General features: G+C 37.6%; 1 protein-coding gene across 7 annotated transcripts in view; it reads right to left on the bottom strand.

Annotated features, from left to right (window-relative positions):
- LOC133521326 (RNA binding protein fox-1 homolog 3) overlaps positions 1-17,041 on the bottom strand; it is a 164,450-nt gene that overhangs the window by 38,040 nt on the left and 109,369 nt on the right. For 4 of the 7 annotated variants that reach the window (XM_061856230.1, XM_061856232.1, XM_061856229.1 and 1 more), the window contains exon 2: positions 9,058-9,102. The exons of 2 other annotated variants lie outside the window; for them this stretch is intronic. In XM_061856230.1, the coding sequence (XP_061712214.1) occupies positions 9,058-9,102 (45 nt within the window). Of the gene's footprint in view, positions 1-9,057; positions 9,103-9,391; positions 9,767-17,041 lie in introns of those variants that run through there. One more of the 7 variants, XM_061856234.1, reaches the window with a different exon arrangement.

A 17,041-nucleotide genomic window follows, 5' to 3' on the forward strand; every position in this document is an offset into this window, starting at 1 on the left:
GACATTATATCTACACGAATATTTACAGTAATGCCCTGGATTTTTGGGGATCCACTCATCCTAGGGAAATTACTCAGTGACCAGGAAGTTGTTAAAACCCCGCCTCTAATAATTTATTTTTATTATTAATTGATCACGTAGCCAAACATTTTATTCGTCCTAAGTCATAACTCCTAACGTAACGAATTATTATTCTGGCCCAACGTGTCGTTTAGGGAGTCGGGCACGTAATATACAATTATCTTTGTTCTAGCATTAATATATATATTGGAACGTTTGCTTCATATGAACAACCAGAGCAAGATAGAATGAGCTTCCCTGCGTGCCGCGAGGCATGACGTTGTAATAAGTAGCAATAAGTGGTTCAGAGTATGCGTAAAAAGAGTTCACCAATCAACGCCGGAGTTACGAGGGTTTTAGAAGCATTAAGCTGGCTATCACGCTACAGATAACTTGCCGGTTGCAACACAATAATTGTGTTCTATATTTACCCGACTGACACGGAAGGAAGGGGTGATCCTATTGTGAATGTGCCCTGCGGTATGCAGTCCAATCAGCTCAACTGATTTTAATCTGTGAGGTATTGCTAGATTCCTATTAAGTAATCCGGGTTTGTAGGCAGAAGCGAAATTATTACCCTAGACCGTCACGAACATTTTTTTTTTTTTTTAATTTTTAGGATGACTGTAAACCGAAAATGTGGTCCACTGAGGCATTCTTTTTTCGGCCATATATGTCGTAGGGGTGACGTAGCTATCGAGTTACTTGTGGCGCAAGGCAAAACCGATGGAACAGGACAACGAGGCAGATCACCTATAGGGACCGTGCGCGTTGGAGGGTCTGCCATCTTGTGGCCTGAATCGGAACCATAAACATGTACATTTACACGTCACGTGTTTTCTTGTGCATAGTAAGTTCTGCCATCTTGTGGACTACATCGGAACAATAAACATCACATTTACGCCTCGCGCCAAAAATCTGACGGCTCCTGTGCTGCCTCCTACAGTTCATGCACGCTCCCTATGCGATGAACCGACCAGATTAATGTACATAGTTAATGTACTAAAAACTAATACTAATTTATAAATGTGCGTTATCTGCTTACTACGCATATATGTGTATTCAAGGCTCCGCTGCGCCGTGGTTAGCGTTGAAAAAACCCGGAAAAATACGGGAAAAATTCCATACTGCTCATTTTTTCAAGTTTCTTTCGAAAAAAACAATGCAAATTTCAGTTACAATACTTCCGAAAAAAAAACGAATAAAGCCGAAATAAGCAAGTATTTATTAAATTTCTGTATTTTCCAATAATTAGGAATTTATAATATATGTATAACAGGAAGCTTAAGGTTGCACGTCTATGTGTTAGTTTCTGGCATTTTATTAACTTTGACACTACTGGCATTGTGTATGACGTATTTATATTTTCTGAATAGAACAGGAAAAAAACAAAAAAAATAAATTTAGTAATATTCCTGAAAAAAACATTTGTTTTTTTGTTCCGGAATTTTCATCTCTAGCCGTGGTGCTGTGGGGGACAGCACCGAGGCCGACCAGCTGTTTGAGATGCAAAAGAATAGTGTTCGTATCTTAGCTAATGTGCGTATCCCAAACAGTTGCCGTCCAGAGTCCAGACTTTATTCAATATAGGTTATTAACCTTTCCTTGTATTTATATATTACTGGCTGCACTCTTTGTTCGGGAACATTCATATTTATTCACATTAAAACAAGACGGAAAACAAGAGAACACAGTATAGAAATAAACTACTATTACCAAAGACTAACCTAGAGATGTGTAAAAATAGTCCCCAATATAAATGTATTTTAATAACAAATAAAATTCCCAATTATATTAAGCTGAAAACTCGAAACACAATGTTTAAAAATAAATTTGAAAAATTATTAATTGATAAATGTTATTATTCGGTTAATGATTTTCTCAATGGCCATAGTTAATATAACATGTTTTTTTTGTGTAATATTATTAATTGTTATTTTTAAATGACAAGACTTGTTTTGTTTAGTTTTTTAAGTTAATGTTGTATGCCCTTACAGGATGTCATTTTCTGACTTGTATTTTATTGTATAATATCTTGATTTAACATGTACACGACTTTACAACGAATAAATGGTGTGATATGAGATTACAGGACGATTTATGTCAGAACGGCCCCGCTCCGGACCGGGGTATGTTCTATAGAAAGCACAACGCGATCACTGGTTACCTGTCATAGAAAATGAAGTCATAATACCTCGGCCCGGGCCCGGGCCGTTGTAGCGTGAGTCATCCTTTAAGATGCAATAGACACGCAACTATACACGCAAGCATATGGAAGACAGCTGATGGCTGATGACAGAGAAGAATGGAGGCGTCTTGTAAAGCTTGCCAAGTCTTCCTACTATAAGCACCTAAAATGATGACCACGACAACTCTGTCAAGAGTGAAAACGACAAAGAAGAAAAAATCATTCTCGGAATTTTTGAACGAGCAAGAAATATCACCAGTGGTTTTAAAAAAGCTGTGACGCAAAAGTATATAGGAGACGGGTGAAGTTACAGCCCCCTAATCAACTGGATGATCCATGAAAGCCGTGACCCAGCGCAGCCCACTTTAAACGGCTCCGAGTTTCGTAACAAAATATCGAATACATAAACGTTTTCCGGGGAAATGGGATTCTGTTTCGGGTCGCATTTCCGTTTATTGTTTAGGTGAGGCTCGCTAAACCTGTTACACATTAATTTAACAAGACATGGACAATTGCTGTTTTATAATTTTTTTATCTGATATGTTAATTTCGTATGTATAAAAAATTTCATTTTTTTTTTCCACGTTTCATCGTATCAGTAATGAATGGAAAGCATGATCAATGATCTGTTAAGTTTATTAACTGCTGACAAAATTATTGTGGTTTTCTACAAGAAAAGTCAGTAGCGTGCGTCTAAATGATGGAATATGGGTAAAGGATGACTCACTCTACAACCTGGCCCGGGCCCGGGCGTCCGATACTTCAGTTTTTTAAAGGAAGCATCACGTGATCACCGATCACCTATCCATAGAAAAAGAAGTGTCGGAAGCCTCGTCCCGAGCCCATTCTAGCGTGAGTCATCCTTAAGAGGAAAGGGGACGACCGCTTCCCCATAATACAAAAGTAATCCATTTCCAAACGCATTTTCCTCTCTGGATATTGACATTATGGAAAATATTTTTACATAATTATGACTTTTTTCGTTTTCTTGATCATTGTAAAAAAATTCGGTCAAGTGCGAGTTCGTTTTACTCGCGCACCGAGGGTTCCTACAAACTTTGCAGTATCTCGTGGAACTAAAAAGAATTTCAAGTGTAAGTAATAAACACACGTAAAGTTGGTTAAATTGCAAACTGAATTCGGAAATATTTTTTGGTAGTTTTATAAAAAACTTCGGAGGTAAGGGGGAATGGTATTTTTTTTCACATTTTCCTTCAAAAATCACATTTTTTTTCACTATGAAAAAAAAGAAAATATGTTTTGGAATGTACAATTTTAGATCTTTCAAATGATAACCCACTTGAAGTCTACAGACTAGTCTGCAGACTTTCTAATTAGGAGCGAAAAACAAATTCATACATATTTTAAATGCGAACTTTTTTTTTAGGGTTCCGTATCCAAATGGCAAAAAACGGAACCCTTATAGATTCGTCATGTCCGTTTATGTCACAGCCACTTTTTTTCCGAAACTATAAAAACTATACTGTTCAAACTTGGTAAGTAGATGTATTCTATGAACCGCATTAAGATTTTCACACAAAAATAGGAAAAAAACTATAAATTTTGGGGGTTCCCCATCAGGGATCGGAAACCGGTATTTTTTGTATGGGAACGAAAACGGTATTTTTTCGTTCTTTGTTAATTATTTCATTTCTAATTGGGCAATCTAATAATACGAAGTCGTTATCTAAAAACACACCCGAGTCCTATATTTGGAGTATAAAATAAACCGAAATATATGTTTATTTCAAAGTTTTTCCAAAAAACCGGTTCCGATCCCTGTTCCCCATACTTAGAACTGAAACTCAATTTTTTTTTTTCTTCATCAAACCCATACGTGTGGGGTATTTATGGATAGGTCTTCAAAAATGATATTGAGGTTTCTAATATATTTTTTTTCTAAACTGAATAGTTTGCGCGAGAGACACTAAGTGGTAAAAAGTGTCCCCCCCCCCCCCCCCCCCCGCAACTTCTAAAATAACAGAATGAAAAATCTAAAAAAAATATATGATATACATTACCATGCAAACTTCCACCGAAAATTGGTTTGAACGAGATCTAGTAAGTAGTTTTTTTTAATACGTCATAAATGGTACGGAACCCTTCATGGGCGAGTCCGACTAGCACTTGGCCGCTTTTTTATACTACGTTGGTGGCAAACAAGCATACGGCCCGCCCGTCTTGACTAAAAAAATTAAAAATATCAAACGTAAACGTTCGTCCCCTAATGGTGATACATATTTTGATGTTGACATAAATAAATAAATACTATACTATACTATAGGACATACTTAGTATTCTTACACACATTGACTAAGCCCACAATAAGCTCAATAAGGCTTGTGTTGTAACACAACTAGCAAAATTTAAAAGATTTGCCTAAAGAGTTAGCAGCATGTTAGGAACCAATTTTCCACTTTTCTTCCTTTATGGCTTTTGTCGGTGTTTCAATCCCCTTGTCAACTTGGTTGCTGCAACCTCATTAGTTGACTAGACTATATATGTTGACTATTCGCATGTACTCGTAAGAATAATTACAGTTAAGCAACAACATCTACCTACAGCGAAATTCTCACGCAGATTTATATTTCACTACAAAAAACAGGGTGCATCGCGAGTCAACATGCACTCGAGTTGCGGAAGCGATCTCATTGAAACTGCGCCCTGTAGCCCGTTTTATGGGTCGCCGGCACCGTTAATTAACGCGATTTATTTTCCCAGAGCTCACAGTTCCTTTGCATATGTACCATCAGCTGTAAAAGTGCATGACGGCTTTATCAATTAATTAATTCATAATTTCTCCATGCAATTACGAACTACGACTATTTTATACATATAATAGGCTAATTGTATCTAGCTCTGCGGTGGCAGCATGGTTCTATTTTTATCAACTGTCACTATGCCCGTCACTTTCGCACTTACATACTTGTTAGAACGTGACAGGCATAGTGACAAATGATAGAGAGCCGACCATCTTAACCCTACTGGTTTAACTTAATCTAGCTGGCATTGGTAGTGTCCAAGTAGCTGGCATTGGTTCTTTTAAATTATATTTTTGACAATGCGTATTACAATTCTACTACAAGAGCTAATTTAAATAATTACATTGAAACGTATTAACAAGAATCTCCTAATGCGATTTAGGCGACGTTTCCGCATGGCTCCGTTTCTGATCCCGCGCAGGATGGCATTACTACTTACACTAAATAACTATTTCACTAACTACCTATAGTATACCACGGCGACCGATGATTCTTCTGACCTCTGAGTTTCGAACACATAAATAAATAGAAAATAAATATTTTCTCCCTGCTAGCGATAAGTTGACAAGTGTTCGTTACGTCTGCGGTTCGGTTGAAATAAATTTTAACGAACTCGCTTTTACACTTTCTACCGATCATTATACGTATAATAAGGAGAGCACCATCAGAGCTAGTTCATAAACACGCAATTAAAATTAAATACTATTTCGAGAACAATGTAAAGCTGCTTCAAGGCTACTTTCGGTCGTACTTCGACGGAATTCTCCAGAAGGCGAAGCATTTAAATTTAAAGAAAAAGGGCAAATGAGACTTGAACCATTTAACGAATATTGCAATAGGCAAAACAAAAGCCACAGAAGGTAGGTAATGCCATTAATTAAACTTGACTCAGCTAAGCGTTTCTCTTGTTGGAACGCAGAATTTCTCATGCGCATAGTCACGCTACATAGTATGTATGGAAAGCAACTAGCACTGTGTATATGAATAGGACCCATAATACATTTTGCAAATAATTAAGATGTCCCATTATTTATTAAAGAATAACATCCCCGTTGCCCATTCTTCATACATTGCAGTTTACTTATAAATGCTGCTGGAAGATTAAAATGGTCCGTTTCTACCCCAATACAGAATATTAAATGCGCGGCGTATAACTTTTGTAATAAGTCCCTCTTGCGCTTTGTGGAAGGGCTGACGTGTATTGGTATCTCAATTATGCATGAATACGCTTATATAACCTACCCCATCGGTTAGTACATTGCGTTGATAGTAGATTATAACAGATAGGTAGTAGGAATAAGTAGATTAGATCGTATTTAAATGTTTTATCAATGCCTTCAAATTAATGAAATTGACTAACTAAGCAAATGGATACCCCATTCACCCGCAAGGACAGTGCCATTTTTTGGCGCCATTCTTTGAATGCATATCGTGAGAGTATGACAGGTCTATTAATAAAGCGTCTTTGAACGTAAGTCGAAGTCAAAGATAGTGTACTGACTACGTGTCTTATGTAGCATTTTTCAAGTGACCGATTTACATATCTTTGAGCATAATACAAACAATCAGGTCAAACAAACGTAGGTATTTACGGATATCCGAATTCCGAAGATAGAATTCACATTTGATTTCAATATACCTACAGGTTAGTTACAGTATATTTTAAACAGAGTTCTGGAATTGGATTATGTACTGCCAATGTACTCCTTTTTGGTGGCTAAATCAATTACGAAAGATTAATTTGTTTACGTGTCGGTCCTCGACATAATTAGGTTAAGACGTAAATTGAAGTTTGAAACGGGCGTCGTACATCGTTGTCGGTTCTGGTCGGTAATCCTGGGTGACAGGCACCGGCGCACGGCGGCCCTGGACCATCACCTACGGGAAATATTGATCTTATTTGAGCTTGATTAACTCAGACGTTGTCGACGAACTAATAATACCGAAACTCTGGCACGTGGCCAGGCGAGGCCTTAATGGTACTTCGATCCACGACAACTCTCAAAGGTGACGCGCTATATCGTTTATTTGTTTGATCTCACACTGATAAGTTATTCAGAGGCTGGTGAATTCCCAGCTCTCCTAATAAAGGACGGCCAAAACAAATGAACATCCCATCTACGCTGCCCAACGATTAGCTATCCGTAGTAACAAAGGTATAATATGAACAAAGTTACGCTTTAAATGGCTTTTATAAGATTAAAAAAGCGCTAATAGTAAAAGCTTTCATAAAAGTATATAAAGCGAATAAATCCGTAACTTTTAACTACTGGAAGCTCATTATACAGCCACCATCTGACGTTTTAGAGGTTTAATAAGTTTTTGTTATTCCTTAATCAAATATGAAAGAGATTCGCAGAAGATATTAACTATGTTATTATTACATTTACTTATACAAATGATACTAAATCTAATCTTAGGTGCTCTTTTCTATATTGCAGAAAATAGTAAAAAAAAAAACATTTGCCTACCTTATAAAAATAAGCTACTTTATGTGGCTACCTAATCTAAATGATGATGAAGATAATGATCAATAAAGATGATCAAGATCAGATGTGATGCTTACTAACAAGTATTTTTTTCACCACGCCAACTGGCAAAGGCCCTCTTGATTGTTCAAAACCTAATGAGAAAGTTGCATTTTATCCACATGTGGGGGAAAATAATAAGATGCAAATTTTGAGTTGTTTCCTTCTGTTAGCTGGTAGAATTTACTTTGAAATGATGATTTTAAATTATATTTTTTTATTACGTTCATTTGGATTTGATTTTTTTGGTATTTCATAGTATTTACCTAGCGTTCGTGTTGTAAAAAAAAAGTGTGAGGCAAAGTTTGTTTAACCATCGTGCCTTGAAACCCCCACAACGCTCAAGATTCCACTTCTAGAATCACTCGTTACGCTCGTGGTCGAATTTTGGACTCTTTCGGTTGCATGGTATCAATATTAGCACGAGCGGTTGAACAACAACTTTGCGCGCTTTTAAAACAAATAACTATTGTAAGTACATACTCGGAGCAATTTTGCACGTCACAAAAAACATTTCATGTTTATGTGATAACATAAATAACTATATCATTGAGAGCCTTCTTTACTTGACTAGTTTAAACCAACATGGTGTCAAGGGACGACTTTGTTAAATTTTATTTTGTGAAATTATGCGCAGATCTGCAAAATTTGCCTCAGGTCGGAAGTTAAAACGGATACTTTTTTTTACAGAGCTTTGTCGCGTGTAATAAAAAGTTGACAAAGCCCCCTCGGGCATAGCGACCGAAATTTTCTGTAGGTTCATCGGGTTCATTTAAAAATGCGCGTCTTATTATAATTTTATCATAACAGATCAAGAGTTTGAAATTATTTTTCAAAATTTGTTACGGCCCAAGATAAAATCGGAAAATGTATTTTAACTAGACAGAAACACTATAACGTAACAAAAAGAATATAAAGTGAACCGTAGCTTATCTTGATCTAATAGAAGTATTTCAAATAGTTAGGAGGATCGAAATGATTAATGACATTGGGTTAAAGATCCGATACCAATTGTCTAAAACATGTTATCTTATCAAATTAGGCCGGTTGAGACTTGAGATAACTACAAATTACAACTGGCAACTAAAACATCTATCTTGCAACGCTACTCAAAAAAAAATACAGAGAAGAAAAAGAAGAAGAACAATAATATTTGTATTTTAATTATTAAATTATTAAAACAAAAGCAAAGTAGATTATCACGTGCGAACAGTTTTCGGAGTAATTGACGCGCAGATCATGCTGATGAGAACACTTAATGAATTTATTACCGACGAGGCTTGTAATGAACCTAAGAAACTATACAAACATGCCTTAAACACATAACAAGAATCCCAGATGAAACAAAAGTGTGAATTGTAGGGTTTAAGAGTGCTAAACGATTTAAACATACATAGTCAATTACATTCGCAGGCACGTGTCTGAGATTGCTGTAAGATGTCGGATTAATGAGTCTTATTTTTAACGATTATACAATGCATTCACATGCTCAGTGCCGAAAATATCAAATGGTAAATACCAGTAGGGTTGTGGTCCCCGTATCGATGACATTGCCGTTACTCACCTGAAAGCAAACATGTACCAGATCAACTCTGTTGTCAGCGGTACTGCATGGCTAGACCTTAACATAACACAGCTTTACGTAAAACGCGTTGGCTAATATAAACTAATCGTCTAACGTAAATACTCCCTGCGAACTACAATGTTAATCACGCTAAAGCATTCGAGTTTTGTTGTGTCATTCGCATAATGTGATTGGACGGCGATACCGCGGTCGTTGAGCGTAGGAGAGATCTAGTTACTGTTATAATTGCGTATGAAACGATATTGGCAGTGAAATTGACATAACATACATGTTAAACACGATGCCGAGACAAATGATGCACTTTCGGAGTAGTCTTGCATTACGCGGGCACTAGTTATCGAGTCGGATGGGCGAGGCGTCGCTGCCCGCAAACTGAGCAACTCTGGCACGAGCCCAAATAATTTTCATACTCCTCTCGAGACCGGGATAAGTTGCCCTATTCACCTGAATCGGAATACATTTACATTATACTGCGATCGTAATTTGCACCGTACCCGCCCTGTCCAATAACGAGGTTATAGGTATTGACGTCAAATCGTGTACGACAATTACTGTGCCTTCAGCGTTCAGATATCGTTCAAGGGTTTCTACTCAATTCAAACTTACAATACGAGTATGTTATCAGTGCACTATTTTTTTTTTTTTCAAACAGTAGACTTATTTTAAATGAGACTTAAAATCATTATGATGACTAGTATATAACCACAATCAATATAACCTTATGTATGTTTATTGCTTATACGATTAAAAGTTAATGTAGGTAAACGCTCGCCAAATGGGCGATTATAGGAACATCATTATGTACATTACTTGGGTCCTAAAATCATATTAAGAGGATTCTCTGGAACATGAAACCAAAAGCCACACTTTTACCGCCAAATATTGAGACGAGGGTTTGCAATTAAGTTTGTTGTTCTTGGGTCACAACTGCTACAGCAAAACATTTCATATACCTAATAGGTATTTAATTCTAGCACTAAATCACTGACAAACAAAACGGATCGCAATCGCGTAGGTACGTCAAATTTGGCGCCCTATTTTTCCAAGCAATGATCTATTGACCATCGGAACCAAAACAAACTTTATCAAATTATTAATAAGAACCTACATAAAATAAAGCCGAATAGCCTTTTTTTACTAGAATCATATTCCAAAGTGAACGTGTCAGATGAGCGTAATAAGTCATCAAAATTCGCTCCAATTACACGGACATCGCTTGTGGATTGAATGAAGTGAAACAATAATTATAGTAAACGGCGCTCGTGGCGCTGCGCCCGCGCGCCGTACAAACTGGTATTTATTTACCACCAACTGAACTGGTTCGCCTTCAAATGCCAGATGCAATACATAGGTTTCCTTACTAAATAATTTGACGGAATATATACATTTAGAAATTTGGCAAACCTCTGATATTACCTCGCGAACACGTCAGCGTCTAACAAATAAAGCTGCTTCTCACAAATTCACCTATAAGCAGCGAGGGTATACTGTGTAGGTCTCACGAGGATACGAAACAATCACGCTCCGATATTGGTAACAAACAAAGTAATAATGAGTTAACTACCGCATTAAGCATTCTTTATTTGCGTAATTAAATAACAAACTGATAGCAGTGAATGATTATTATTAACAAATAGTTTCTCATTAAGCGAGTAAATCAACATAAGGGTTTCAAGTTTCCATATGACAGGATAAAGAGAACATGGGAACAAAGTTCATTCTAGGTCCATAAGCGTGGAAACATTGGGAACGCTTCCTTTCACCGGTTCGCTTTGAAGCGGTCTGTGGGCGCAATCAGCGCACGCTAACAGCTCGCTGCAGGCACACGTGGAGTGCCGCCGCGCCGCGCGCCGCCGCAGCAGCCGCAGCGAGGCGAGCCGCGTTTGATTAATCGCTATAACCGCACATATCAATGACGACTAACCCGCATAAAACCACACATATATTATCTGCATATGTCATATAGCCAAGCCGTTTTTAATAAAAAAAATATTTTCAGATTTGGATAATGGTGTCACTTTCAATTATAAAAAAGTATCAAAACGGAAAACATACTAGTAAATAGACGTTAGGAATGAAATGAAGTTGACGACCGGTCTGGCCTAGCGGGTAGTAACCCTGCCTATGAAACCGATGGTCCCGGGTTCGAACTTCGAATCCCGGTAAGGGCATTAATTTGTGTAATGAACACAGATATTTGTTCCTGAGTCATAGGTGTTTTCTATTTATACATACATAAGTATATATGTATATCGTCGCCTAGTACCCATACTATTACAAGCTTCGCTTAGTTAGGGGCTAGGTCGATCTTTGTAAGATTGTCCCCAAATATTTATTTATTTACAGCGAATTACTTTAGCCCAGCACAGCTATCGTGTGAGAATTGAATGCTCAGATAAAATTAATGCAATTAGAATAGGACAGATTAATAGGTACGATACAACCTTCACATCTAAACTACATTACAGACAACACGCGACGCAGAAAAGGTAAACAATAGAACGACCGGAAGGTCTTTAATTCCTATACAATGCAATGTTATCCACTAGTGTGACAGCAATTGGACTGCCTGCACATCGGCAAACCGAACGAGCCAATAGGTTTAATTGGGAGATAGTAAGCAGCAAAGTAAACAAATGGAACCTAGTTAATTATTGAGCTGACTCGATATTCCGTGGCAACTAACGGGTGTCCCAAAAATAACTCGAGGTTTGAATAAAACAATATATATATATACAGGGTGATTCATGAGACGTGAGCAGGACTAAGCCTACACAATTAGTAAATGTTAATGAACCGTTCATCATCATATTTAAGTAAAACAATCTCGCTTTATTTCTGTTATTTAACTTTTTGGGAAGGACAAATTTGATAATCTACAATCATGGACACCCTACAACACGTAATTAAGAAAGATAAAACCTCTTTAACCGTTATGACAGCAGTTTGATTATGAAGAAAACAAAATGTCACACCTGAGTGAGATACGATTTTTCAAAAGTAACCAGACTCCAGACATTTAATTTGTCACTTGTTATGGATAAAACAAAGAGGGTGACCATACATGGCGTAAATAAATTAAAACATTTTTTTTAACAGTAAAAAATAAAAGAACGTTAATCTCACAAATACTGGTACGAAACAGTTGCTTATAACTTACTGAATGCTCAAGCTTGATCCTGCTCACGTCTCCTGAATCACCCTGTATTATATCTTATACATTTTTCCGATGATAGTTACTTACTGACTGCTTTATGAAGAAATATGGTTCTATGATGGCTTCTGCCCAAAATCCGCGCGAAAAGGTGACACGTTGGAAATTAATTTGTTTTGAAAATCGGAAGGGGTTTTATAAACCCGAAACGCAGCAATTTTAACAATTATCCAAGAGCCATTGTAGGTGGAAATCTAGCTAAATCGGTGTAACTATAATTTTAGGTAACTCATTTCTCGGATTGACTTTCCTTAGTGTTTGATGGTGTCCCGGTTCCATTATCGAGCCAGGTAAAATCTAGGAGTCATATTAGATCGCACACTATCTTGGGTACCACAGATAAGTGAGATCAGTAGGAAGATGTTTGCTTCTTCTTTGCAGGCTTCGTAACTTCTTGCCGCTCGCTACCAGAATTGCGCTTGCTTAATCTCTTCTTCTCCTTATATTAGATTATGCCGATATTTGCTATCTTGATCTTACAGAGGACCAGTTAAATAAACTTGAACGCCTTCAAAACGTCTGTATAAGATTCATATTTGGATTACGCAAATATGACCACGTCTCTGAATTTCGTACCCAGCTCAAGTGGCTCCTTATTTGCCATAGCCGTAACTCGCATACCCCTCGTTCTTACCCCTCTATATCTTAAAGATCGTTTCAACTATTTTTCTTCGGTTCGCTGTGCGGGGTAACATCTCCTTGCTCCACCACTTTCTTCATCAAAATTTTATAGAACACTTTTAGTCTTCGTGCTGTTCGGTTGTGGTTGAGGGTTGTGGAATGCTTTGACGACACTTCACCGCACAAATGGTGCCTAGGTAATCTAAATTTTGCACGATTTTAGGACATCCTTTACCAAGTTCGCTCACATGAACTATCCGATAGTGCAGTTGTAGGGGTGCAGTGTGGTAGTTGGCAGGTGAATCGAGTGGCTCGACTATCACCTAAACAGGCCTTTTTGTGCTTGAGCTCGAGTTGAGAACAGATAAAGCTAGTGCCAACTTCAGTCCACGGTCGGTGAGCTATTAAATTCGGTGTTCACTTGTAACAGAAAACGTAGTTGATATACAATACAATACAAATCCTCTTTATTGCACATCCTCTGAAAATAATGTACATGGAAACACATAAAAAACATGAAGATAGAGGTAAACAACAGGCGGCCTTATCGCTACAGAGCGATCTCTTCCAGACAACCTTTAGGTAGTGGAGAACTGAAACTTAAATTAACTAATTAGGAGGTGCAAAAAAACTAAATAGCAAACTAAAATACCCTTAAAATTTAAGTCTACAACAGTAAGACAATACATATACATATACACACTACTTACATAATTATATACCTACATATATACATATATACAATACTATATAATTCTTGCCAAAAGTGATAACCAGTAACGCGGACAGAAACACTAAGGAAGGGACAGATAATAGTCTTTAAGATGGGATTTGAAAACAGCAAGGGATTGAGCGCGTCTTATTTCGACAGGGAGAGAGTTCCATAACCGAACAGCCCGAAAAGTGAATGAGCAATTATAAAATTTTGTGGAGGAAGGAGGGACAGAAAGAAGCAAATTTTGTGCGGATCTAGTGGAATTTAAATAACTAAAGCGTTCTTTTAGGTAACGGGGAGTGGTGGGATTAAAGAGTATACTATAAAGAAGACAAAGAATATGAACATTACGACGATAACGGATTGGGAGCCACTTGAGTTGCACGCGAAAATGAGAAACGTGGTCAAATTTACGCAATCCAAATATAAACCGGATGCAGAGATTTTGTATTCGCTCGAGCTTATTCAGTTGCTCTTCTGTGAGATCAAGATAGGAGATATCGGCATAATCGAGGATCGCAAGAAGAAGGGATTGAGCAAGTGCAATTTTGGTGGCGATCGGCAAGAGATTACGTAGTCGCCTAAGAGAAGCAACAGCAGCAAACACCTTCCTACTAACCTCACCCACCTGAGGCACCCAAGATAAGGACCGGTCCATAATAACGCCAAGATTTTTTACCTGGTGTGAAAATGGAATCTGGATACCATCAAAGTATATGGGGGGAAGATTCGCAAAATCTACTCTAGGAATTAGTTTGCTACTGCCAATGATGATGACTTGGGTCTTCGAAGGATTCACTTTCAGACCATGAGTTGTGCTCCATTTCAGAATGCGTAACAAGTCATCATTCGTGCTCTCGATGAGGGAAGGAAGATCACCAATTACTCCCTGTCTATATATCTGGAGATCATCGGCGTAAAGGTGAAATTTGGAAGAAAGATTATGGGTAATAGAATTAATAAATATGGAAAATAATAGAGGCGACAGTACCCCGCCTTGCGGAACGCCGGCCAATGTACTGCACCAAGAAGAACGGAAATCTTCAACCTTTATTCTTTGCCGACGACCAACCAAATAACTATGGAACCAGTCAACTGCCGAGGGTGACATATTAAGTGATCGCAAGATAGCAAGCAAGATATCAAAATCAACAGTATTGAAGGCGTTGCTAAAATCCAGTAGGGTCAGCACTGTTAGCATTCTGTTGTTCATACCAAATCGAATATCATCTGTGATTTTAACCAATGCTGTGGAAGTACTGTGACCTGATCGGAAACCAGACTGGAATGGGTTAAATAAATCATTTCTGTTCAGGTACGAAGTTAGCTGTTGATGTATTAGCCGCTCGAAGACTTTAGATAAAAATGGAAGAATGGAAATAGGACGGTAATCGGAGAAGGAACAGGGATTTGACTTTTTAGGCAAAGGGATGATATCGGCATCTTTCCATTGGACGGGGAATACACAGGTTGAGATGGAATAATTTAAGATATTGGTAATTACGGGAGCAAGAAGATCAAGAAGAGGAAGGATCATGTTGCGGCTAATACAATCAACTCCAACAGCATTGGAAGTAATGCTCATTACATTTTTCTTAATATCATCCTCGGTAAAGCAACGAAAAGAGAATTGAGGGAGATTTCGACTAGGAGCAGAAAAAATACTATTTATTGTATCCTCCTTAATGGAACCACCAAATGCTGTAGATGAGGAAAAATGTTGATTTAAATTATCAAAATCAATATTGTTGGAATTGGAAGGTGGCTGATTTTTCCCTACACCCAGAGATCTCAAAAACCGCCAAACTTTGGCTGGATCACCTTTTTCAACGGAGCTGTGAATGTGGTGTCTTTGAGCATCACGACAAACAGTGCAGTGATATTTACCGAGAAGATTGAAAAGTTAAAAATAAGAAGAGAAAATAAGAAGTTTTATATCAGGCGAAATTACAGCGACGCCCCGAGGGTTTTGGGCGTGACACCGTCTGACCTATAGCCAATTTTAGATAGCTAAAATTTAAAAATGGAAACTCATAGGATCAACATAAAACATGCTTTTGTTGCTTATTTAGCAACAACATGATGAGCATAATAAGGAAATGATCGATTGCGTTCGATAGAAAGAGGGCTGGATCAGGTCTATTCTGCATGAAGTACAAAGACGTGAGACAAGTTGACAGAGCAATAAATTTCTCATTTAAGTCGTATTGCCATTGGGCAACGTCACGTACACGCAGTCGGATTGCCGACATTCCTCGCATCCAACAATCCTCTGCGACTGTTCTTGGACTGCGGCCAATTTCTGTCCAAAACAGATTTTTGTAAAGATTATCAAGCATGTGGAATGGATCTTACTCATCATGAACGTGCATTTACAAATTAATTGATAGTCGCAGTTCAGTGACCGCGCGAATTAACGAGTGTTGTTACTTTTGTGGTGCCGCTGCCGTTGGTGTTTTAACAAGTAGCTTTAAGTGAATATGACATTCAATTTGCAGACGCACAGATAATGAACAGTAAACCGCAAAAAACAAGTAACTGAACGGTTAGTGAGATGAGTTGGACACCATTTTGAAAATAATAGTATTTAGGTGTTGTTAACACTCAAATCAAGGTTTAATCTGTAGGTCGCGAGATAAACCACGCTGCCAATACCGTTAACTACCAATTTACAGCGTAATAAGCACTTGTGATTTCACAGCAAGGAAATCATAGGTTTTGTTTCACGATTTCATGGTACCACTCAGAAAAATAAAACCCTTGGCTAAGTAATTTTTCATTCATTGATTTATAGTGAAACTAACATATTTTCATATAGTTCGTAAGGATTCCTTTTTTGATATTTAGTACCTGTTACAACCCTATATTTTATTATAATAGGATTTACAGTCAGAAGTAGCCGACATGGTTGTCATACTAAACACTCTAACCTAAACACATCAAAAGACAGACATTATGCATCTTGTACCTAATACAGATATTTTTGACGACGATTGTACCTTCCGACTGTCGTGTCAACGGAGAGGAGTCAAGATACTAAACGTCAAGCGCGGGTTAATTATAGCTCGACGTCCCAATTAAATGGGCCTGATAATAAGATCTTGACTTACCACAATGGATTCTACATGTATAAATATTATGATGGCTCGAACTTTTGAAAGCGTGTTAGTTAGTTAAATTTAGCTCCCGGCGCTACATGTATGAGCGTCTAGCGTTATTACATAAATTGCAATATATGTATTAAGTATTTGTATTAAATCCTAAGAAAACATAATTAAGAGCTCGGATTCCGAAAGTCGCTACACGGTATTTAATCACCTTCTTAGACGATTGATAAATGAATGTCTATCAACGTGCGCAATGCGAGA

This window comes from Cydia pomonella, chromosome 9 (assembly GCF_033807575.1).
Source record: "Cydia pomonella isolate Wapato2018A chromosome 9, ilCydPomo1, whole genome shotgun sequence".
Taxonomy (NCBI): domain Eukaryota; kingdom Metazoa; phylum Arthropoda; class Insecta; order Lepidoptera; family Tortricidae; genus Cydia; species Cydia pomonella.